At 40.7% G+C, this 26,553-nt stretch overlaps 1 protein-coding gene across 1 annotated transcript in view; it reads left to right on the forward strand.

The window, feature by feature from the left end:
* The first annotated feature begins 361 nt into the window (after positions 1 to 361).
* Positions 362 to 26,553, forward strand: part of aacs (acetoacetyl-CoA synthetase) — a 31,804-nt gene continuing 5,612 nt past the window's right edge. Inside the window, exons 1-12 of the mRNA XM_079222723.1 lie at positions 362 to 508; positions 1,276 to 1,379; positions 2,782 to 2,902; positions 3,845 to 3,958; positions 8,854 to 8,951; positions 9,988 to 10,102; positions 10,531 to 10,612; positions 10,750 to 10,903; positions 14,204 to 14,284; positions 15,022 to 15,146; positions 22,063 to 22,127; positions 23,959 to 24,081. Of these exons, the coding sequence (XP_079078849.1) occupies positions 370 to 508; positions 1,276 to 1,379; positions 2,782 to 2,902; positions 3,845 to 3,958; positions 8,854 to 8,951; positions 9,988 to 10,102; positions 10,531 to 10,612; positions 10,750 to 10,903; positions 14,204 to 14,284; positions 15,022 to 15,146; positions 22,063 to 22,127; positions 23,959 to 24,081 (1,321 nt within the window). The 5' untranslated portion in view covers positions 362 to 369. The remainder of the gene's footprint in view (positions 509 to 1,275; positions 1,380 to 2,781; positions 2,903 to 3,844; positions 3,959 to 8,853; positions 8,952 to 9,987; positions 10,103 to 10,530; positions 10,613 to 10,749; positions 10,904 to 14,203; positions 14,285 to 15,021; positions 15,147 to 22,062; positions 22,128 to 23,958; positions 24,082 to 26,553) is intronic.

Genomic DNA, 26,553 nt, shown 5'->3' on the forward strand with positions numbered 1-26,553 from the left:
ATCAGTGGCATTGGCCAAGTATTAGTACATTAGTGTAAAAACATAGACATAAATACAAATAATTTGACATATTTTTGTTTGTGCAACGTTAGTTATTGAACACTTGGCGTTCTTGAACCCAGCGCGCGCTGCTACGTCATGACGCCAGGGCGTGGTCTGTCAGTTTTCCCAGGCAGCACCACGCTCGCCTTTGACAGAGCGCCTTGAGAACTGTCGCGCGCTGTAATTCCCCAGCCATTCAAACTAAGCAGCCAGCCGGTGATCTAATTTAACCTCAACACGAGCCCTGAGCTCAGGGACAGCTAGCTTTAGCGAGGCCCCGAGCGTTAACCAGCGTGTATCAGCGGACGAAAAGGACGAAAGGCAAAGATGTCTAAAGACACGGAAGGGAAGAGCGAGCAAATTATGGACGTGGAGAGCAAGGTGTTGTGGTACCCGGACTCCAAGAGGAACACGCAGATGGACAAGTTCAGGATACAGGTCAACGGGGACTACGGAGCTAATCTCGGTGAGTGGAGACGAGTGAGGAGGATGGCGGAAGACAGACGAGGACCCAGAGAGAGACAGAGAGAGAGAGAGAGAGAGAGCGAGAGAGAACGAGAGAAAGAGAGAGAAGTTAGGTGAATTCAAACTTACAAGTCTGATTTTATTGAGCAAGCGAGGCTCGTAAGTTGAATAGAAACACTGTAACAGTGTCTCCCTCTGCTACATAAAGCTGCTCTGCAGTGTGCATTGCTTCAAGCTAGCTTCGGTGTGCAACCATTTGTCTTACTGAAGAGACAACGAATCCGCATTTTAACACATGTCTGCAGGTTGAGACTAATACGAGTATTAAGAATTACCACATGTACCCCGCCATTCCTGTTTTTTTTAAATTGAGAGAGCGAGAGTTTCTCTGGAGGAATGTTGGAAAACCTGGTCTGTCGGTAAGAAGGAAAAGGGTTAAGGGCATGTGTGAAATTTTAAATAATCACTTTTCATTCTTTAGGTCTTTCAATTAACCAAAAATATCTCTTCTTTTAACCAGGCATATTTATTCTAAGTGTTCAGTATGTATGTGCCACATTTGGTAGTCAGGATATCCCAAGGGTTGCAAGATGCATCTCTTCCTGTTTTGCTTTCTATGTACTAATGTCTGACTTATTATTATTTAAAAAACTAAATATATTTAGCCATCTGTATCAACTTGACCTCATATGCTTGAGCTGATAGTCACACCTGTAAACTAATTGTTTGTTATAAATCTGTAGTAATCGTCAATTCTCTGTCCTCTAGTCAACTACAACGAGCTGTACCAGTGGTCGGTGGACAGTTATTCAGATTTCTGGGCAGAAGTGTGGCGCTTTTGCGGTGTAGTCGGCTCCAAGCCATATGAAGAGGTGAGTCCAACATCTGCTGGTATATCCTGAAGGAGAATGGTTTGGATTTTAGCCTACAAATTAACAGCCACTCTCTGAATTTTTTTAATATAATATTTCCAACAAATACATTTTTGGGGGTTTGAAATGGCTGGCAGTAGTAGTAGTAGTAGAGAAACTCACCATAACTATTAAATGAATGACCAGCAAACATTTTCTTTTTTTTGTGTGGTAATTTTCAACTGCATTCTTGTGGTTCTTTAGTACATTACCTCCTTTCATCACTCAAACTAACCCCTTTATGTTGCAGTGTAAAGCAAATGATGGAGCTATTCAACGTTTTATAACTTACAAAGTGTATCATAATGCACAAGTTATTATTATGATTGTAGCTAGTTTAAAAAAAATGTTTTAATACCAGGTTAATTTGATTGATATTTGATGATAGGCAATGGGGTGAAACTGATTGCTATTTGTGGCACACATGATTTGCAGCACGAATATAATTTGTGTAGCAAAATACCAATCTTTGAGCTTTCTGGAGCGACAGGTTCTCGTGAGAGCTGGCAGTGTTTCTGGTTTCATGAAAGAATGAGACACTACGAAAGGTTGTGTATCCACTGCGCGCATCCAACCTATGAAAGCAATTTTTTTTTACATTTTCAATCAGACCGTCTGTGCAGAGATTTAAGAAAGAAAATAGTGTATGAGGCCCATTAAAGTGTAAATATGAGTAAATAACTTCATTGTTGTGCTATGGTGAGAAGTCTTTCTTCATTATTTTCTATGGAAAGGCAAATATCTGATATGATTCTTCCTGAATGAGAAGAGGATGCATAGTTCATTCATAAACCACTCTCAACTTTCGACGAAAAATTCTGAATTCAACAGCTGCCATAAAATGCATCTTAAATGTACATGTGGCACATTTCTTCTTGCTGATAGTCTGTGAACATTTCCCACTCTGAACTCAAAGACTATATGGCTTATAATGGCATTGTTGACATTATAATTGCACTTTTGCACTTTTAACAAGGCTGCATTAAAGGGCCAGTTGGAAAAAGGACATTTCACATATTTTTAAATAATCTTAATTTTTGTGTTTTATTATTGCATTTACTGTCTAATGTTGCTTAGTTTTCATGATTAAGCTAACGCGGATGTGTGTGAGTGTAAGGTAATACATGGTGTGTGGGGTTGAGTAGCTGTACCATGTTGTTGACACACACCATTTGTACACATGGATGACACATCACATGTTGTGTACTAAAGTCTCTGCCAGCTAAAGCACCATGCATGGTCTCCTCTGTCAACTCTCTCTCTGTGTGTGTGTGTGTGTGTGTGTGTGTGTGTGTGTGTGTGTGTGTGTGTGTGTGTGTGTGTGTGTGTGTGTGTGTGTGTGTTTTCTATGGGTGTGTACCAGGTGGTGGATTTATCCAAACGGATCTCGGATGTTCCAGAGTGGTTTAAAGGAGCTCGGCTCAACTACGCAGAGAACTTGCTCAAACATGCAGACCAGGACAAAGTAGCTCTCTATGCTGCAAGTAAGTAGAGCAAATGCTGATTTAAAAACTGTGTCATATACGTGACACAGACAGTGCTGCACTTAGCATTCTTGCTATATTGATCTTTAGTATGAATCAAATCACCAACCAAGGGATAAAGCACAAAAAAAAAATCACCAAACAAAGACTTCTTTTGGTTTTATTTCCCCTCATAAAACACACTTTTAAATCCAGTTTCTGCAGACTGATGTTTTTGCAGCTCTTCTCATGGCTATTTTGTTAACAAGATCTGGGTTTCTCCCTCCCAGTTTATTTGTGAGGGATTGTGGCGTTTCTCTCCTGAGTTTGCATGTTCTTTTATTATATCTTTGCGATTTTCAATCTCAAAGGAACTAAGCAGAAAGAAAGTCACAGCGTTGAGGTAGCATTTGATCGCTGAATCGATGCAGCGGTGAGCGCACGGCTGCGTACGTCACTCCGTTAATAAATTACCTGCTGCTCCCTCCTCTATCTCTCAGAGCTGTCACATACTAATGGATAGGTACTTCGTTATTGCCCTGCATATGAGGGTGGGGTTGGCTTATGCACACACGTGCACACGTACACAACCTTCTGCAGGAGCTGTAATGTAATTATGAGAAGGCCCATTGGTCACAATGTTGTGGAGCCTCTGTGAATGTCAGGAAACGATTACTTAGAGGGACAAAGAGGACTGTTCCTGTCTGGCTCTGTCCTATCACACTATCATTCTCTATTTATGTCTTCTTGTTTTTCTTTTTCTCTGCTTTGGATTTTAATTTCAGGGGTTTTATTGCCATTCATATCAAACCCATACAATATTTACAAAGCACACAGCCTAAATATTTAAACCAATCAAAATATGTGGACGTGTCTGTAGCTTTTACAAGGGTTTTCATGAAATACATGAAATGCATATTTACCTCCTGTGTATGTGTCTCACTTTCTTTTTGTGTCTACCAGCGGAGGCAAATGATGAGATTGTGAAGGTGACGTTTGGCGAGCTGAGGCGTGATGTAGCATTGTTTGCTGCAGCCATGAGGAAGATGGGCCTACAGACTGGAGACAGGGTCGTAGGTGAGTCCCTAATTTATACCCTAATGGCATCAACATGTTATAGAACCTTCACTATCAGCCAAGTGATGGTTGATTACCGACCAGAATTAGCTGGTAGATAGATTATTTGCTTTCCTTCTTACTTTGTCTTCCAATGTTTTCATCCCCTCCTTTCTTCTTACTTATTTCTGATTTGAAACTTGTTGCAACAAGTTACATTATACTCACAGGTAAGGAGGGCTCGCTATCTTGGCACAAGTTGCAGCTTTTTCTGAAAGTCTCCATTTAGTTTTTTCAAAGTTCATATTTGTATAAGGTGGACCGGCTGATTTTCCTGTTTTTCTGCAACTCCTCACTGGAGAGTACATTGATTCAGATTTGCACATTCATACCAAAGTAAGCAGCGCTGCTGCAGCTTCAATGCATGTTATTTACATTTACCAAACCAGAATTAATCTTTTCGAAAACACACAAGTGTCAGATGCTTAAGCTTATCTCTTTCACTTTTGGAGCAAACTGATCTGTTAAATCTGCTCTGCTATCTGTGGTTTAGTTTCTTTTGGGTCACTAAACAAAAGCATGTCAGACTTCTGAACTGAACCATTTGTTGAGCAGACCAGACAGGTGTATAGTAGTAGTTTGTTTTACTCAGCTAATAGAAAGAGTCTTGGTCAAAATTATGGTTGTCAGAGGTCTCCACAATTTGCTGTTCATTACATTTTGGAAGACATTTAGTGTGAGCATGAATCCATTCTGATGGTAATATTCAGATCTACCCACATTTATACTGCGTGTGTATATATATATATATATATGTATGTATGTATGTATATATGTATGTATATGTATATGTATATATATATATATATATATATATATATATATATATATATATATATATATATATATATATATACATACATACATACATACATATATATATATATATACATATATATATATATATATATATATATATATATATATATATATATATATATATATATATATATATATATATATATATATATATATATATATATATATATATATATATATATATATACATACATACACACACACACACACATATATATATATATATATATATATATATATATATATATATATATATATATATATATATATATATAAGTATTCATCTCACTGAAATAATTCTTCCAGCAAACGTGTCTCATCCATCACTGTCTCTGTTTCATTCTCTGTTCACACCGCACTGTGTATCGATCTGTTTGGGCTGTGTTGGCATCGGGGGCTTCAGTTACATAGAGGTTGTCAAATGTTAGAATGCCGGAACCTTTCTGATGTCGGAACCTTTCATTCCGTGAAACTGCTTCTGGTCGCTTTTGTTACAAACAATTTGTCTGGATAAAGATGGCAGAGAACAAGAACGTTGGTTACAGAAAATGCTTGTTGATATGAAAAAAAAAAGTTGCTGAGGTAAAGAACATATGACGATGACAATGAAGGTATGATAGGACGAAATTCTCAAATACTTCTGACCAACCCTAGGACTCTATTCTGACATATTTAAAAAAAAAGCAGTGTGACACAAGTAGTTGGCTGCTGTTAACGAGCTCATATTGAGCTTGGCTGTCCAGAAACAACCGGGGTGTATACATTTTGTGTGTTTGTGTGTGCTCAGAGGAAAGATGGATATTGTGGTAGGGCAATCCATTAGCTAAATGACTTTAGCTCTGTGGGAATCTCATTAGAACAACTAGAGGGGGAGACAGATAGGGAGAGGGAGCTACAGAGAGCGAGATATTTCAGTTTCCTTATGCCTCCTTTCCCCATTACATTCCTCACAGGAGTGTGTGTGTGTGTGTGTGTGTGTGTGTGTGTGTGTGTGTGTGTGTGTGTGTGTGTGTGTTAGGACAGAGATGTCCTTGTCCCTAGGTTGTAACTAAAATACCTTGTCAGTGTCTGTAATCCAGGAGATATATAAGCACTTAGCTGATGAAGCCAACCAAGCTTCATAGCAGTAAAACATCTCACACACACACACACACACACACACACACACACACACACACACACACACACACACACACACACACACACACGTTCGTGCACTTTAGTTCCATAGCTGTTGCCCTTGGTCCTAACATCTTCAACATCCCCCTCCACCGTGTTCTGAAGCTTGTATCCAGCCTTCACGCCACTGTTCATCCAGGATCCTTTGTCATGAAAAACACACACTGCAAACACAGTCTTTTACTGTGGAATAATAGGAAACAAAAACATAGCATAGAACTATCACTTGAAATAAGATGTTTTAAACAATTAAAAATGGTTTAATTCATAGAAATTACACCCTTGTACATTTAAGCAAAATGAGCTGAAACTAAATTAACAACTAAGATTGTTAACCAGCAGGACACACTTTGCTGTAGCGCACACTTCCTTGAGTGGTTGTGGAATGGGATGCTACTCGCCAACACTCTACTATGGTTAAAACACTTGTTTAATGTCTTCTTTTCTAATTCCTTTGCTTAATTCTCGCAGTATTGCCAACGCAACTCGGTGGTCATACTGTGTCAACAAATGTCCGCAAGAGCAGTGAAGAAGAAAACTGCTCTTAAGTAAACATGGATGTAAACAATTCACGATTTAATAATAATAATGAAAAGACAACTTAGCAACTGTTTCATGAGGAAGATAAAGCATTCAAGGATAAACATGTGTGTTGGTGGGTAACACTCAATGTAAACATACATTTGCTTGTTTATAAGAAAACTCCACAGGGCACCTTTTTAAAAAGCCTTTCTGCTGCAGCTTTATTAATTTCCTTACCATTTAAACTGCCTGGTTTACCACAGGGTAGCCTCCCATGGGTTAAGTGCCTTCCTCCAGGGTCTGTTCCCAGAAATGGTCCGGGAAAGATTCAAGTCAAACTAGTTTTTCTCATCTTATTTCAAACCAGTGGTCCACAGGTCACATTCATATACAATTACTGCTCATCCCACAGGGCTAAAACATCTATTTTAATGGGAAGAATCCAACAAAGATGTTATTTTTTTTTCTGTATCTCGTGATACTTTTGACTCCTTGAAAGTAGTTTCTGTTTCATGAATTGGTTGGTTAAGGAAACAGTAACCACATGTTCGAACAATAGCACTCTTATACTGCCATTTATTATGCCCATTATCAGCCCTAAGGGCAAGTTGACCTTCATTCAGTGGTTATCAACAAACCTGAAAAGGTTTCTCGCAGTATGCATGATTAACAGAAAGGAGCAGCAATGTGTTGCTTTGCCGCGTGAGCAGTGTTGTTACAGCACAGTGAGACGGTGATTCATAAAAGTAGCAACGAAGACAGTCAAGCAAGGTTTTGTAGTAAGATTATGATCCATGACGCTAGTTATGCTGGTCCATTGAGAGAGGAAGTAGATTTACGAGAGCGTCTGTAGAACCAGAATAGCGGGATGGTGATCTATCAGATGTGATGTAGCAAAAATCTGTTTCCTGGTTGTGGTAAGCAGGAGTCAGCAGAGCAACTGATAAACTCCAGAATAGTTGTGATTCATAGGAAGTGACAGGAAGTCAGAGGGCTCTGCTGGAACTACCTGCTGCTTATCGTGTTAGATAAGATACTTGTTATCAACAACAGCCCAGTGTAACATGAGAGCTCCTGTGTTGAGTCTGGCCAATCAATTGTTTTCTTTTAGTATTTTAGTTCAACCATAGCTATGACTGAAGTGCTGCATTGACATCAGGTTTATCAGATTGATTATATAGTAAATCCAGTATTTAAGTAAACCCAGTAGATAGTAGCGGCATGATAGTATTGCAGTGAGATGAAAATTGTCTTAATTGGTACTGACTGAAATTAAAGAGCCAGTGTGTTGGATTGAAGGGGATCCATTAGCTATGTTTTTAATATTGTATGAAACTAAGAATCATGTTTTCGTTACCTTAGAGTCAGCCCTTTCATATCCACGGAGTCCTCAGCTCTTAACTTGGAAATGGAGGGGTGAGCAATGAGCAGAGGGGTTTTCAGTTCAGTTGGATGCAATCTGCAGCTGTATTGCTGTAAGTGCCACTGAATTCTTCACACTGGCCCTTTAGCAATTAATGGTTATCAGATAATGTTAAGAATTTCAATATTGTGTACCCCCTAATCAGTATTCTTCATTTTCCATGTTGCGCTTGTCCATATAGGGCCCCTTTATTGTTCAAGCAGTATATCCCAGCAGATCTCAGCCCTGCTTGTAAAGAATTAAATATTCTCCTGCCCTGGTTGATACTATGACCTGGTTGTCACCTCTCTCCAACTCTCTGTCTCTTTTTCCATACTCATTTTTCTCTCTCCTCTTATCCGGATTGTTTTTCTTTGTCGTCTTCTACGATTCTCTCAGTGAGATGACCGACTGTGTTGTGTTCGGCAGTTATAAGGCAGAGACTACGTAACAAATCCAATTGCACTCACTTTACTGCTGCTGGATAACACGTCACCTTGATGAATTAGAATCTAACAAAGAACAGAATACTTCCTGATATTTCTGATTTAATGACTTTGCTTTTACTATAATGTACTATATTTTTGTACTTTACGAGTAGAAGGATTTCTCTATGCCATATTGTATCTCAAACGTCACATGATGTGTGGTCTGGGCAACAACATTGAATAATTAATGAAATACAATTAATTCTGTGCTGTGGGGCAAGCATTTTCCTGTAAATCCACAGTACTAGTCTGAGAAAGCCAATGACACATATATGCACATTTCGTTGATATAAACATATATTTATATTTGTGTAGTTTTGCATGTTTAGCTGAAGACATCTTAATACTCTCTTTTTAAAGTCTACATACATCTATAGCCACTTAAGGTTACATCTATCATATGGGTTGCTGCTTAAACGTACTGCTTTCCTCCTCTCTCCCTTCAGGCTACCTGCCCAATGGTATCCATGCTGTGGAGGCCATGTTGGCAGCAGCCAGCATTGGAGCCATTTGGAGCTCCACGTCGGTCGACTTTGGAGTCAACGTAAGGACTATATTATACTGTTTGGAGCTTGTATGTCTTCATTTATATATGTTTGAGTTTTTTATTCCATAGTATCATCAACACTTTTTATTTTCTCATTGTTTTGGTCATTAAAGCTAGATTTGATAATGCAACCGGAGGGGGATTTGAAAACATTATCCTCATGTTTATTTTATGTACTCAACCAATCAAAAACCTGCTTTTCTAGTCATAGCACATGTCTTTTTGTAGACTCTCAAGCACACTTCACTATACAAGTGTGCTTTCTGAGTACTAGTGTCACAGCAGCATTTTTTGTCTCCTAATCATAGAGCTAGTGCATCCATCTACAGTTAATGGTCTTTTATCAATTCTTAAAGGACTTGCATATGCAAACACACCTACACATTAAGAGGAAATAGAGAAGCAGACCTGTCCGGCAACGTATCGTATGGCTAAATTTGTGATTTTGGGCAATACAAAATAAACTGAATTGAATCGTGTGTGAGTGAGTAAGAGTGTAGTTCACTTCGTCCTCCAGCAACTTCTTCCTCAATGGTCTTTTTGTCATCTTGCTCTCTGCTTCTTATTTCTGGTGTGCTACTGCCACATCTGGCAGATCAGAGAACTACACTTGGAATACAAATATGTCTTCAGCCCTAGAAGGAAGTTATTTGATTGACCATATATATTTTGTCCTGTTTACTCCTTAGTAACTTACCAAAGTACAGGATACAGGTATATGTTATTGTGCAGAATCTTCATTACATACATTTGTTTTGAGCTTATCTCCTCCGTCTGAATCACATTGTGCTCAGCCTTTGCTTACTTCATTCTCAGCTTCCACGAATATGCTCCTGTTTTGTGACGTGTTAACTTTACTTCACGAGAAATGTGTTGAACACAAGATTACATTGTTCATTTCAGGGTGCACGTTTCCTGCTCTTACTGCAGTAAATTAAGGATTTTATTTTGCTGTGCATTTCCTGTCTGCTTACTCCAGTGTTCTCCTTTTTGGTTTTAATCTTCTCTCTCTTTTTTTTTTTTTTTGTCTCAGGGGGTCCTTGATAGATTTTCTCAAATCCAGCCCAAGCTGATCTTCTCTGTTGCGGCAGTTGTTTACAACGGCAAAACACATGACCACATGGAAAAGCTCATCAGTGTTGTCAAAGGTTGGACTACCATCAATTCATTATAGAAACTCCCAAACATATATTGGCTTCTTCAACAAGCTGGCGGTAAAACCTGCTAAAGGGGCTCCACAGAGATTACATTCGGCGATTAAAACTTAGAACACGTACAATGAGCCATTAAAGGGTAATACCAGTTGAGTACAATAATGTAGCTCAACTGGGTTTTTACAAGTGTTCCAAATTAAACTTTTGGAAGAATTAGTGCACAACTGATGCTTGATAGATGTCAAGTATGAAGTAAGATTTCTTCATCTGAATTACAAAGCATCTTTGAGCCCCTCAAAACATCTTCCTCCGTAAAGAACCAAAACGTGTTCATGAAATAACGCTGGGATTCCTCTGCGAACCGTCTTTGCTTTTCATAAGGTTATAGTGTGAAGCATCAGACTCTCTCTGTCTCGCTGTAGGTCTGCCTGACCTGAAGAGAGTAGTGGTGATTCCCTACGCTCGCTCCAAACAAGAGACCGACCTCTCCAAGATACCCAACAGGTGTGTGTGTACAGATACTTTTGGTAGACTGAGAGCAAGTCTGAGATATACTCTCACCCATATATTGTATCAATCTTTTCTTTCATTACTTTACTTTGACCTTGACTCATTTTCTTTCTCTCCATTTTTGTCTGCAGTGTATTTATAGATGATTTCTTGGCATCTGGTCATGGTGAAGCTGGCCAGTTTCCTCAGCTGGAGTTTGAGCAGCTTCCATTCAACCATCCCCTGTTCATCATGTACTCTTCTGGCACCACAGGAGCTCCGAAATGCATGGTCCACTCTGCTGGGGTAAGAAAAAACATTGGCTTCCATCATCCCCAAATCATAAATATGGATCACTCTCCCTCTCTTTGGTGAGCGGACACTAAAATGGCATCAAAGTGGCACTTCTGTTGCCATTTTTGTTGCACATTTTTTGTTACTACTCCACAATGGTTATATGGTTCGCAGCTGTCACACACACGCACACGCACACGCACACGCACGCACACACACACACACACACACACACACACACACACACACACACACACACACACACACACACAGAGAGAGAGAGCTCTCCTGGGTTGGCCCACATGTACAGTTCAAGAAGACCTGCGTTTTCAAGAAGACGAATGATGATAAAAAAGAAGGAGGAGAGGAAAGTAGTCAAAATTGAGTGATACCAAAATTCTGAATTTGGAAAAATCTCCCCAAAAGACCCATTTATTAGCTTTTTTATTTATTAGCTGTTCTGGAGCTTTTGATCACAACCCATGGTTTATCCGGCTGGGAGGAGGTGCTCGGTTTCGGCTTCACTGTTTTCAACACGCCGACCGCGTCACAACGTTTCTCATTGTGCAGCTAAACATACAGTAAAATATCTATCCATCTCAATTTCTGACATAACTGATGGAATTGCAGCATCTACACTAACAACGCCTTAGCTGCCGTAGCTCCTCACAGGACTCACAAGCCTGAAAAGATGTATTTTTGTGTGATATGTGATTCCACGAAGTATCCAGCTGTCTGCTAAGGAACTCAAACCAGGCAGATTATCTGTCTCATGTGCTGCTGACAGAATATAGTGGCAGTTTGAGCAAACATGACAAAAAGTCATTTTTTATTAAAGTTTACAACTGTTGCTTTAAGAGCAAAGGTTTAACATCTTTAGTAACTTGTCTGGAGCCTTTGCGCACAAAAATATGATTCCTAAATTGTAAAGGCTAATGGAAGGTCCCACTCTCACAGTACTATAGCTGTCAACGAGATCTAGTTATGGTGCACAAGCTTGGTTGGCACATAAAGAGCAAAACCACTTCTGAAAAAGTGTTAATGACGTAGTGACAACCGTGGGTGTCTTCTGTCATGCTTTGAGATTACATACTTATATCTTTCAATACTTTTTTTTTTTTTTTTTAGAAAAATGATTCTTATTAATCAAATTAAAACAAAACATGAGTCACTCTTGGCGAGCTTCACAGTATAAGTAACTGTGTGCTTGTGTGTTATTTATTAGTTTACATTACATTTTCCACCACAAGATGGCAACAAACCTCCATCCCCAGATCTTTCAAAGGTTACCTGCTCTCCGGAGCATGAATATCACGTTTTCCCGCTACATTCCTCTTCTGAGTGAAGAGAGTGTCTAAAGGACCACTGCAATTTGAAGCCTGAGACACTCATCATGCAGAATGGATTAACACACTTGAAAAAATGCATTCACACATTTTCACAAAATGTTCTCTCTCTCCCTCTTTGATACACTCCCGCCGTCTTTCACATTGGCTTTTCTATCCTTAACTTGCATGCATTTTCGCATTTTCTTCCACTTAGCCCTCCTGAGTCGTTAGCTTTTTGTTCCTCCCCTGATTTACTTCTTCTTCCCTCTCAAGCTTTTTTTCTTTCTATTATTGTATCCTCTCTGTCTCTTTCCTTTGTGCCCCCTTCTCCTTCCCCATGCCGCTGATAATTGGACCCTACCGCGTTGGTGAAAACATTTCATATTGCGACGCTGGCAGTCCTCTCCAGCTCCGCCAATTAGCCCCGGCACTGTTGCGCTTTCTGCTTTGTTACATGTCTGTTAGCATGCCGTCAGTAGCAAGATGGCACGCACCGAAGGACGGGTATGACAGCGGAGTCCTGCCAAAGACTATACACTCGCATGCACACTCACATGCACATTCACATACTGTACATGCCTACATGGAACAACTGTTTATGCGAACAGAAATGTACATATGAAACGGTCACACACACACACACACACACACACACTACAGTTAATACTCAGTAATGCAAACATATACAACTGTGATAGGGTGGTGACTGTAGGAAAATTCCACTCAACACAATTTGCCCTTTTTGTCAAAAGAATTATTAGTTTTAGTGGAATTATTTGTTTGCACCACTGAGAATTGCGTTTATAAAATAAAAAATATAATTATAAAGCAAAGAATCTCTGTCTGGCTATATGCATGTGTGTATGTCATTTTCATATCTCTACACACTTGCTGAGTGTATTGCTGGACCCAAGGACGTGTCAAACTTGGTGTAATTTGGCCAGATGGGGGAGCTATAACAACGCACTTTACATTTTGGGTGTGTAACTGTTCAACCATAAGTCCCAGGAACATGACTATGTTTTCTCCTGGATTCTGTGGGTCCAGATGGATCTATCCATACAAGCCACGCTACGTCTAGATCTAAATTCCACTATTTTAAATTGTGTCCAAATCGTTTTCCCCTGCTACTCCAGCAAAGTCCAAGGATTCCTCACCAGATTTGGTCCAGAACAGAAAAAGTTACTTATGTTTCCTTTAGTTTTGCTTTTGCTGGCCATTTAAAGTTCACTCAAATGTTGTGGGCCAGGCTTATATTACAAGATGTCCCCTGAACGCTTTGTGCTATTGTAACCACATTTGGTGGACGTCTAGATATGTCTGAGTGACCATGACAAACTTGGTCCCATTTGGCTAATAGGTGGTGCTGTAGGAGTATCATCTTTCCAAAAATCGAGAAATGTCTTTCTGCATGTGTATGTGTGTGTCCTTTGCATTTCTCGAGAACCGCTTATCTGATGTACTTCACACTTGGTGGGTGTATTGCTGGGGAACCAAGGACATGCAGTGTAAAGTTGGTGCAATTTGGACATGTTCAATATCAATAAAAAAGCAACAGCCGTCTGTTCAGCAGCGGGGGCGGGGCTTCAGGGCTCTGCTCACTTGGTGGAGCATGCGTCCGCAGCAAACCTCTAAAGGCCGTGGCTCATTGACTGCTGTTGGGTGCTGGGTATATTTACGGCCCAACTCTTCGCTTCCCTGCAGTCAACGAGCGATGAATAGCTTTTGACAACGCTGTGAGCAGGAAACGGGAACTGCAGTAGTTGATATAATTTTAACATTTAGTATTTTAATTACAGCCTCTAATAAGCAGGTGTCTTTGGCATTCTTTATGTCAAATGTATGTGTAACCTATCAGCACTGTTACCTTTCTTGATAAACAATATGCAGACAGGGGTAGCAATCATCAAATGCCAGTCATGAATTAATGTATGACCGAAAACCTGAAACGATTCATTATCTTTCTGTCTGTTGGATTCTGTAGGGCACGCTCATCCAACACTTGAAAGAACACATTCTCCATGGCAATATGACCAGCAGTGATGTCATCATTTACTACACCACGGTAGGTCCGCAATCTATTTACAATAAAAGTGACGTGCTCATGGTACCATACATATATTGTCTAATGAGCAGCATTGAGTGCTGAAGGTCAGTGCTGTGCATCATTTTCAGATTCTTGCTCCTTTTGATGATGAACACAGAGGAACATTGTTTTATGTGAGATCGACTTGCAGGTTTTGATCGGCAGTGGATCAATCGGTGCATCTCTACCAATATTAGATTTTCAATCATATAAAAAAGAAAGCTGCTGCAAGTCTGCACATTTCAGAAGTGGCATCCAGGTCATATTTGGCCTTTTTCCTTGATACATGACCTCAATGATTCATTGATTGACAAATTAAGAAAGAATTCTGATAATCAGCTTGTTGGTTAACTGACTAATTGTTTCACTGATTGTTGTTGTATAAGTGTATACTGTACAGTGTATACTCTATTTTCTCAGCAAAGTCTGGAGAGCTAATGTTACAATCAATATGAGAACGTATCAGGGATGATGCCATAGCAGGAGCTCAGCATGCAGAAAAAAGAGAAACACAATTATGTGAACCACAGATACATAACTCACAGTCTGCATTCGTTTTCAATTTTTCCCATCCATTTATCCATGTTGATGAGAGAGGAGTGTTTATGCCAGATAAACTTACGTGTGTGTCGTGTGTGTGTGTGTGTGTGTGTGTGTGTGTGTGTGTGTGTGTGTGTGTGTGTGTGTGTGTGTGTGTCGTCTGTGTGTCTGATTAGACCGGCTGGATGATGTGGAACTGGCTGGTGTCTGCTCTGGCAGTGGGAGCCTCTGTGGTTTTGTATGACGGTTCTCCACTAATGCCCACACCCAATGTACTGTGGAACCTCACAGACCAGCTGGGGTAAGTTAGCCACACACACATACACACACGCGCACGCACATGCACATGCACATAAAAGGCAAGGATGACTGTTTTTTGCTTTCTCGGATTTTTCCTTTTTAATATAATACAAATTAATAAAACTCAATAAAAATGTTGTGGAATGATGAGCAGAGAGAGGGACCTAGAAAGTACAGACAAAAACCAGCCAATCAAAGGAGAAAGAGGGATTCGGATGCACAGAGTGAGAAAGAGCACGGGCAAAGGGTAAGGTTTTCCTTGGAGGTTTTCTTTTCAACCACAGAATTGATTGTGTGTTTGCCTAATTGACAACTTGTGCACACAAGAGTAGACCCATGAATAAAGATTTTGGCTGTTTATAATGTACATCAACCCTCAGCAAGCGATCATACAATGAACATTCTTTATTTACTGACTAATTTATTACTCCTTGTTTAAGGTGAGAGAAGAAAGGAGGGAAAGAGATGTCTTGGTTGTATAGAAAACATAAAGTAAAGATGGGAGATGGTGTATAAAGTGGACAAAGAAGATAATATCTTTGTTACATGTTATGCCATAGATAAGTAAGGTTATTGGGTGTATAGTTGGAAATGAACCCAATGGAAAATAAGAATAGGCTTTCATGTCATGCCGCCATGTTTTACTCTACTGTATGTAGTAAATGTATTGAGATTTTGACAAAACGTAATTCTAGTCGCAGTCTTGCATAACTTTGAAAAATAAATCCGTCTCAAAGTTCAAACATAGAAAACACTCCAACTTCCTTATTGATTAGCAAAGCTGCCTCGCTGTCACCCTGAAATTGCACTTATGTGTTGTACTCAGCTGAACAGGCGACCTGAAGTCAGCAGGTCAGCCATCCCTTGAGCGCGTCGTTATTGAGATTGATGGTGACGCTGTAAATTTGGATGACCCGGGTCAAACTACAAGACACCCGAGACGGCTGAAAGCTAAAGTTTACCATCGAGTCCAGAGATTGTTCACACCATAACTATAACCCTCCACCACTTTCACCACCATAAGCAGCAGATGCTAAAACACAGTATTGCTCTTCTATTGTCTTTTGGATGCTGCAATGGCAAAGAGGTTAAATAAAATATTGTGTAACTGTATGTTTGCAGGCAGGCCATTAATTGGTTCAAATTAAATGTGTTCCATTGTTTACTTCTGTGTACATCTGAGGACGATGTAGTGGTACGTATTAGATCTCTGCCCCGAGACAGTCAATTATTTTCCTTTATTATTTATTTGAGATTAATCCCTTATGTTGCATTATATTTATTCCATTCATATTGTTAATTTTAGAGCAAAATTTCATGCCATATTTACACCTAAGCAATTTATTGTACATGTATTCCCCAACCAAAAAGTAGCAGGGAGAAGAGAACTTTGTCTTTTTGAAGAGGCATAATTTATTACAAAGGACCGATGAGATACATTTTATGGATATTTTAAAAACATTGCTGTAACGAAATAAATTTGTATCATCCGCAAAGAAATTTGTCATTTTCCGAATGTAAGGAAATCTCTCACCCCTAATGGCTGCAATAAAACTGAAACGGATGTGCTTTGAGCAACCTTGCCACTGGAGCAACTCGGTCAGCCTGTGGTTAACGAATGAAAACAATGCACTGTGGTCAGCAAAAGTGGGAGGCAGTTTTAAGGCAGTGATACCTCAGACACATCTTTAGTGCAGCAGAAATCGCATATTGCCTTCAGCAAGGAAGGGAGTTATGGGGAGGAAAAAATGACACAGATGGGGAGTAGTGGGAATTATAGAGCCAAAATGCCAAGTAAAAGTACTTCTACTGCAGAAACTCAGAACAGGATCAGGTTGTAGATTCAAAACTAGCTTCTTTCACAGCTTTACTAGCCATTTGAATTAACAACATATTATGATCTTCATATGATTGGCACCCTGGTAAAATAACTATTAGAGTAGGCGTGTGCTAATTTCTAATGCTGTATGGTTGATTAACAGCAACAGTATTGTTTGGATTGCATTTTACTGACATAAATGTTATACTGAAGTCTTTCAACCTCAAGGCTTGTTTGCCCAGAAATAATTTAAATGAGGAAAATGGAGTGAACAAGGTTAGAATAGTGTTGGCGATATTATCCACTTAGAGGAATTCACTGTGCGCCTGTCAGTGTGACAAAACACATGGAACCTTTTAAACTGTGCGAAGATTTTTTTAACCAATTAAGTGCTGATGTTGCCACCTCCGACACATTTTCCAGATCCTAACGCTACGCCGAAAAACCCTCTGGGAGAGGCTGACGTGACATTTTTTACACCCTCATCTTTTGAATTGACGTCGGACATTTTAATCGGGACTAAATCTGTCAGAGCCTTGGAGAGTCTTAAACTCACATTGAGGCATCCTCTGCAAATGTGACTTTTGTCGGTTAGTTGTGGAATAGTAATAACTACTTTTGCTGCTGCATCACTCTTAACAATTGACATTTCCAGGTTTAAATCTCTTTACAGATTGTTTTTGAAAGATTGCACTTTCAATATTGAGGAAGTAGTGGCACTGTAATTTTGCACAACACACTTTCTGTTTGCTGTAATGGATTATTGCAGATCTGCTGCCTTTTGAGAAAAAGGAAAAGGTGAGGGGAGGCTCAAGCACGAGGAGAGTCCCAAAAGACCTGTGTTTTATTGTTAGTTCTGCAGTAGTTTTCTGTGCTTCACAACATCTGCTTGAGAGAGACAAACCAATGTGAGCCACTGGATAGGTTCTTTATGTAGAATGTTATTTCCAGATATACCTTTTTTAATTAGAGAAAATAAGTCATCAAATGTATGAAACAAGATGTCATACTTCATGTTTTTACCAGTAACATGGATGTAATGTTCACTAAATATACTATAGACGGAGGCTGCGATCTTCACAAGTTATCTCACTGCCTGTGTCATGTCGGCGAGAGAGATTTATTGAGGGGGCCATAGTGAAAACTAAAGCAGCAGCATTCCTGGATAAAGCAAGCAAAAGGTTACAACATTTATACCTGTGACAGGTTCCAAGTATTAACAGGACTTTGGAGGCTCCTCTGTTTCCACCGAGGATCTTCTTGCCTCTTCCAACTTTTGTCCGACGTGTGTTGAGCTGCGATGTCAGAAAAAAGATCCCTGCTGTACTTTTGCACCAACTATAGAAATGTTGTCCCTTGCCAATGCAACAAGTTCTCCTATTTGGAGGCGATGACTACAGATATGGTTTAGCAGATTGCATCTCGCCTGCTCAGTTACAGTTTTAGAAATGTGGGCATAATCTTTGAAATAACCTCTTGTCTTCTCGCTGCGTCTGAATGTTGGAAACTGTAGACTCAACTCTTCATCAAAGCCTTTACAAAGATTATTTATTCACAAACTAAACAACGTCCATATTTTTTTTGAAAGTGCTACATGCAGCATATTGACTGACTGTAGAACAAAAACATTTCTGCATCCATTTTCTGCTCTGCCTTTGTGATTGGCTGCCACCGGGTTAGATTGTAGCACACAAGGAGAATGCTTTATAGAACAAAACAGAAAGAGCTTCACAGTACTGGATCACAGAAAGAGGGAAGTGCTGATGGAAAAGTCATTTATTTCAGAAACTCATAGAGATGAAATGAAATTGCATTCCTGGAGGGGGCTCAGTACCAGCGTCCTGCTTGTGAGGGGAAGGGGTCATAAGAAATACGTTTAATTTAAAAACACAAAATATTGTTGACAAGATATGCAGGCTGTCTGTCATATTGAACAAGTCATCTTGTATTAATGGCAATGAACTGGCACTTTTAATATCGAGTTTGCGTTTGTTAGCATTCATGCTCACAGTTAACAACTGAAGAGAAGCTTAATTTATAACAGTTACACCATCACACAGTGGTTTCAAATTGTTCCTCGTGGCTCCTGACACTTGAGAGGAGAGCAAAGGTCCATTTTTATATTCCAATTCTTTCCAGGGTGGAGGATAAGTGTGAGAGTAGTCTAGAAAACATGCACACGCGCACAGAGACACATTAACGCTGTGGCTGCTCCGAGGCGCTCTCGTGTCCGATTGGCTTCAAGTGTCTCTTATTGGCTCAGTAGCTTCTAGCAACATGCCTCCTGTGAAACAGACACACATGCATTAACACAGGCAGACATTCACAAACGGAGAGTCACAGCTACTCCTCTGCCCTCCATCCTAAACACCCAATTAGCAGCCAGACCTGGCCACCTGCCTCCAATCAGAATAGACTGACCCTTTCCATGGTAGCCGGCAATGAAACAACTCCAGATGGAGGAGGGAGGGTCAGAACTGGTGGAGATGGACTGTGTGTGCGGGCAGATGATGAATTTTTTTGTTTTTGTTTGTGTCATTTGCCTTATCTGATGGCTGTAATGTGGAGAACAGGAGTAGACCATAATTATCTAGCCTTACCAAATATTCACATACCGTGTGTGTGTGTATACACTGTCTTAAATAACAATGTGTTTACTGTACACTGTACAATCTCATACCCTTACTTTTGAAGATGAAGGAATTAGATGCGTAAAAGTAAAGCATTTAGAAATAGATCTGATAGACATTTTAACTGATAAACTCAATTGCTAAGTACTGTGGATTTTCAAGCAAATTGAGAAATTGGTAATTTCATGGATTTGAGTACCTTTTTTGTATCTGATCTTTTTTCCCCCCCATTGAAACAAAAATGTATCTAATATGGTAAGAAGGCATGACGGGATGCTGTTCGGGATGCTGATTGTTTCCATCAATGTGATAAAGTACATACATTTGTCACATCTTATTTTCTGGATTAGCCAAAACACAGACATTCACGTCTGGTTAGTCCACAGTGTCCATTAACAGTCTTTCAATACATCGAGATGTGAAGTTACAGTGATACGAATTAGATCGTACATATTTTATGAGATAGGATTTCAAGATATGACATTTAAGCAGGCACAATGGAAACAACGTGTGAGGCATGCAGAGGCAGCATGGAGGAGGCGTGTGTGCGCATGCATTTGGCTTGTGCACGTTCCATTCAAATCATTCAGATATTACTTCTTTGGACCTTTCACCTGATCTACCCCTCCGCTCCTTCCTTCACCCCATCAACAACTCCATTAACACGAGTCGATTTGAACATGTAAGAACAAATCTTCCAGTGCAAACCAATTCCTGGTTATTGACCAGTCAAGCAACAGACGTCGTCGTTTTGTCTCCCACAGCCCAATTCTTTTTTTTTCTTCTTTTTTCTTTTGATTGACAGACATGGTTACCGTCGTGATAAGAGGCAGTTTGATTCATTTGATGTTAACAAAAATAACTAGAGAAGACAAGAAGATACAGACGGAGACAGAAACACAGCGATTGACAGAGGCAGACTTTAAAAGGCCCTTTGTTTTAGAATTAAAACTGCAGGGGAACACAGAAGTGACGTTTTGTCGCTTCTTGCTTTCCACACGTTGTCCAACTGTTGTCAGCTGTCAGGATGACTTCCATTCACACAGAAGAAAGCAACCGTCCAACATCATTGCATTTTAGGGTTGTTGTGTGCAAACATCCTGTCAATACAGTCTCCTCTGAACTAATCCCTTGTAGAACATTTACAAAGAAGACATTGTATTCTTAGGCTAGACTGACCATTATTGTGTTTGACTCTTTTCTTTGTTGTTTGTTCAGTTGAAAGCTAATTCCCAATCAGTTGTTTTTCTTCATTTTTCTTATCTGTCCATGAATGCTTGACTGAGCACACAAGCTCTGTTTCAGCATCACCTTGCATTTCGTTTGCACAGTGACACTCTTCTCCTGGGAGCTTCCCAGTACAACCCAGTGACTGAGCAGCTCCACTGGAGCAGATGGGATTAAGGGCAAACGCTTTTCAACTGTTGGCCTTTTCTTTTTCTTTTTTTCCACATGCAGCACACAGACATTGAAATTATGCCTTGCCATGCATAGATTCAGGGCAAGAAACGGAGCATAGTCAGTTCAGGCTGAGCATTGATGTCATGCTTGCTTCAGGTCATTCCATGCTTTCCCACCAGTGCCTCATTCAGCAGCTGAAAGGAGTCATCCAATCATATTTATACAAGTGTATGAACCATTTATAACACTCTACATTCTCACTATTACTCTGCCAATACAGGCAAGTTGCTGTCTCAGCTCGCTCCACTACCCAACTTTACAATACAACCTTTTTGTATTGTCAACCTAACTAAAATCTCATGTTCATATATGTTTATTAAGGGGGGAATTTGGTCTCCGGATTCTTACATTTTACTGCCACTTTTACACTTAACAATAGAAGCTATTTATCAAAAATGGATCGGGCTCTAATGTGACATCACATCCTATGCCACAGTGCAGAAGTCAGTTTACTCGTCCAAAGCCGTGTGTAAGTGCCAGATGACATATCGTTCCACCTGTATTTGGTCAGTGCCGTGCAACCGTCGTAGTTGGGGACTGAAGCATGGTGCCAATTGTTGGGTTTTTATTTTGATGGGCTCGATCTAGAATTCCAAGCCCAGGCGGTGATAAAGGATCTTTTGGTCACTTACACAGTCCGTCAGCTTGTCTGTCCATCCACTTATCTACCATATGTTTAGCAAGATATCTCAAAAAATGACTGGCCAGATTGCCATGAAATTTGGCAATACTATTCCTTCTACCCGAGAGGATGATTCATCATGTTTGCTAATTTGGTTCTGCTGTGAAAAAGTTTCCGCTGTCACAATGTAGAATATAGTACATGCATGTAGGAGGGCTTTTGTCATTGTTGGCAACTCTGACACAAATTATTTCCCCCCCAAAATAATGCTTTTTTTTTTTTTTTTATATAAAGGAATGCTTCGCTGATCCTTCATATTGGTATGCTCTAAAAAGTAATTTCCGTCTTTTTCTTCTGGCTTTGTCGATCTTTTTCTCTTCTCCAGCATCACTATCTTAGGTACCGGGGCCAAGTGGCTGTCTGTGCTGCAGGAGAGGAACCTGAAACCCGGTGAGTTGTGGACCTGGATACAAACGTGTACACACCTACATGAGCATGCACACAGACATCCAGAGACACACATGGACGCACACGGATAACAAGCAGAAATGCACACACACACACACACACACACACACACACACACACACATATAATATATGAGAATAGAACAATAAGAGCAGATGGACATAATAATCATTATGCTGTTTGACTTTAAATGTCCTTTTTGCCAGTTACTGCATAAATCAACAGTTTGCCCTGTGTTCTAGTGTTTGACACTGAATTGAATGGATAAAAGTGCTGTTGTGATAATTCAGAGGAGTCATGGATAGGACCAACTAATTGCTTTTAGTGTCACTGCTCTCCAGAGAGAGAACCAGGTCTCTGCACATAATCAGAGTTGTGCCAGTGCTTATTAGCCTCCCTACTAACCTTCATATGGGCTGTTTGTCTCTTCGCTGTTTCTGTGACAAAAACATGTGCCTTTTAAGAGTGCAGGCTAAAATTATTGCTGCTTTGTGATGTTCGTTTGCAAAGGTACACACGGTATTGTAATAGAACAAAGCACACACTTAAAAAAGATTGTTAGGCTCCAGTCCTCAATTTGATGTAAATTGTGATATTTCAACTTTTATACCTGGTTCATACCAATGACAATGCAGTAGTTCTTTTTGTGGGTGAAAGACCACAGAAATACCACTTATATTGAATTACATAAGCTGGCATTTGGTTTGCATAATTATTTATCAAACCTTTTGCTCTTCCATTTTTCACCTTCTTTGTGTGCTCTTCGTCATCCCTTCATCTAAACTCTCAAATTATCCTCCTGTTCTCCTCATCTTCATGTAAATTACCACTTATAACTATTTCAAAAGGCTTAGCTGTTTCCTACTTGTCCTTACTTTCTACATTCTCTGTCTTTCCCAATTCCTCTCCTCTCCTTTCCTCTCCTCTTCTCTCCTAAATTAGCACTTACAACCAATGTTTATTGCATAAACAGTTGCTGTGTGTCTCAGTTCCCAGTTCGCTGTTATAATCACCACAAATCTTTATTCATGGCGCCTGCTTTGTGTGTCTGTCTGTCTGCAACTTGTAAATTAACCACACACATTCCCAATTTGTGGCTAAACAGAAAGGCACGAAAAACAAAATATCTCTCTCTCTCTCTCTCTCTCTCTCTCTCTCTCTCTCTTTCTCTTTCTCTCTCTCTCTCTCTCTCTCTCTCTCTGCTTCATCCCCTTCAGTCAGCCAGCCACTTGATCCATTTGGCACTGTGTGTGTGTATGTTTGGATGCTTATTAGAGAAAGAGGGCAGAGTAGTGTATGTGTGTGAGCATGCCTCCAGTGGGCTCGGAAGGGTAGGGGGAGCTTCTTCACTAGCTGCCCCAGCGGAGGGGCCCTTTTCCCTGGGCTGACATTTGGACCGGACACCTGGAGGCATGGTGTTCCAACTGTGAACACTACTGTGTGTATGTGTGTGTGTCTGTGTGTGTGTTTATGGGGTGAGGGTCGGTTGCTGGAAGCTTATTAGTTTGCAGGGTGCCATTGGCTTGTGGATTGGGCATATGTGTGTGACAGAGCGCATGCATGCATGGACCTTGGGGACGGAGACTAAAGGTGTGTGTGTGTGTGTGCGCTTATGTGTGTTTGTGGTATTACATGCAAGCTTGTGTGCCGTGTCACATCAGGGTGGCTTCAACACAACATGAGGGCTGCATGGAGTCACGGCTGTGCACATGTTGAAATTGTGTGTGTGTATTTTTTATTTTATATAAAAACTGAATTAAAAAAACAGACTATTTTTGATTAATCTTTTTTTCCTCTATCTCCTTCTCCCCAGCGGAAACGCACAACCTCCAGTCTCTCCACACCATCCTTTCTACTGGATCTCCTCTCAAACCTCAGAGCTACGACTACGTCTACCGCTGCATCAAGAGCAACGTGCTGCTGGGCTCCATCTCAGGTTACCGACACATACTCTGCAGGGACACATTTTATCATTATTTTCGAAGAATCTAAATAAATGGGAACAAATAGCAGCAGCTTTTCCAAATTCTGGTCGTGTGTACTCCATTAACAATGGCAGTTACACATACAAATGCAAAATATAGAAGCAAAGCATCCGACACAAAAGGACTGACGGATACAAAGGAAATTCGAAGAAAATAAATTGCATAGAACTGTACGTTTTCTTCACCACCCACAGCACCACACCACTCACACAAACACAGGTCCTCTCAGCCCATTGTTATGTTGACAGGACAGTAGAATGCTATCTGTCTCTCTATGTGAGTCCTGAAACGTTTAACATTTAGCACAGCCTGGGTGACGGACGTATTATGGACACACACACACACACACACACACATTAAGTAGCAGCTTGGGGTGTCACAGATGCACAGACTTACGGCAGCTATGCACCACGCACCCACTGTGAATGACAACCCTGGTGGGTAAAGCATACATCCACGGATGCATACATACACAAAACAAACACACACTTGCACACAATGATATGCAGGCAGAAGGATGGTACTCAAGAGCGTCCCCTGAAGTGTCACCCACAAGGCAAATCTGTGGACAAAAAGAGGGAGAGTACGAGTGACTAATTTATTTACTTCTATGTATCTTCGTTATTAATTTTTGTTTTAACATTTCTCTGCCCAGACTTTGCACTTGTGTGTCTTATGCTGACAGCCTTTGTAGAAATCAAGTGGTAATTTCAATAGTAATGGCCAATTTGTCTTCGCTTCCTCATTCACTCATTCTCTACATACATACATAGTAAATACTCAATATTTCACTCTATAATTAACTAAAAACAGCGATTTCAGACAATCATCTTCACTTTGCATCATCGCTGAGAGGTACAGTCAGTTAAAAGGTAGCCACGCCCTCAAGCATATCCTGCTTAATTGTCTATTTTACTCTAAATGGGACCACAATTTACAAAATTACCATCATGCTGTATTAAAGCAGACTTGAAACTGGCAATGGAGACCATAAACTCATGTTTACTGAGGTAATAAATCAAGAGAGAAGTATTATAATGTCCTCGGAGACTTCTGTATAATGAAAGTTACGAAGGTAACTACGGCTCTATGAAAATCCTGGATGACCGCACAGCCCTTCTTAGGTCCATCACAACAGACAAAAAGCTGCTCCTCTGGCCACATGTGAGGAGACTGGTCCTCTCCCTTTAGGAGAACCAGTGGGGGCAGTGGGTCGACATCTCCGAAGCAAAGAGAAAAACCTCTACCCCGCTGTAGAGACCCCAGATGCTGTGCACCACTTCCTGGATGAAGCCGCCACTCCCCCGATGGAGGCTAGTGATGGGAGAGGAAATCTGCGACCTGGCTCCGTTCTCCTGGTCGATACATCGCCCGAAGGCTAGTCGGACGAGGGTCTGCCCAAGTCAGAAGGGCACGGGACACCTGTAGCAGCTTTGCAGACCTAGTCCCCCCCTGATGGTCTATGCGGAACACATTCGAGGTGTTGTTCGACCGAAAAGTATGGCAGGCAATGCTTGAACGCTAGGTGCACGGCCCGTAGCTCCAAGACATTGACATGCTCAATGAGGTCCTGAGCGGACGCGCTCTCATTAGCACTCCACTCAATTAGCAGGAGGAGAACGTTCTGCCGATCGTGGAATCTGCTGTTGTATGCTTCACGGTGTGACGGTAGCCAACCTGGTGATGACTGAAGATAGGTACGCTGTCCGGCTCGACGGTCCGGACACAGAAACAGCTTGTCGCAGCTTTTGGATGGCGAGAGACCCGCAACTCCGAGCAGTGGTCACAAGGCTACAAGCGACGAGCTCCTTTCTTTTCTACAAGTTAAGCTTTAGCCATGTTAGCCTGAGTACCGATTATCACGTATCGTATGATGGAAAGGATTTCCAAAACTATAAAATTGAGGCCCAAGTTGTTATTATCCTTTTTAAAATGAGTAATTTGTTTAATTACGAAACTAGATCTGTGTGTGATCATGGATCGTGTGTCCGTGTGAATGCTCTTCAGAACAGCAGGTCCTGCCCCATCAGCTTCCTCCTGGTCGCCAAGGGCAACAACCAGGCTCCAACTCTGTTGGCTGCCAACCGGCCTAACCTTGACCCCCCGAGTTCAACTGTGTGTGTGTGTGTGTGTGTGTGCGCTTAGGATTTATCACAGCATATGGGACTGACTGGTGGTCATGTGATAGGCCCCTTTTGCCTTTTTCACCCTGCATGACTGTGTGTGGGTGTGTGTGTGTGTGTGTGTGTGTGTGTGTGTGTGTTTGTGTCTGCAAACGTGTGTGAGTTGATGCGTTCATTTTTTTGCCATTTTTATGTAGGGTGTGTGTGTGTTATCCTGTCAGCAGGGATGTCAGACCCCCGTCGCGCCTCATTGGGGGACTTTAACACTTTCACTGCTGGATTTCCTCTTTCCTAATATAC

The sequence above is a fragment of the Taurulus bubalis genome, assembly GCF_910589615.1.
Source record: "Taurulus bubalis genome assembly, chromosome: 8".
Lineage (NCBI taxonomy): Eukaryota > Metazoa > Chordata > Actinopteri > Perciformes > Cottidae > Taurulus > Taurulus bubalis.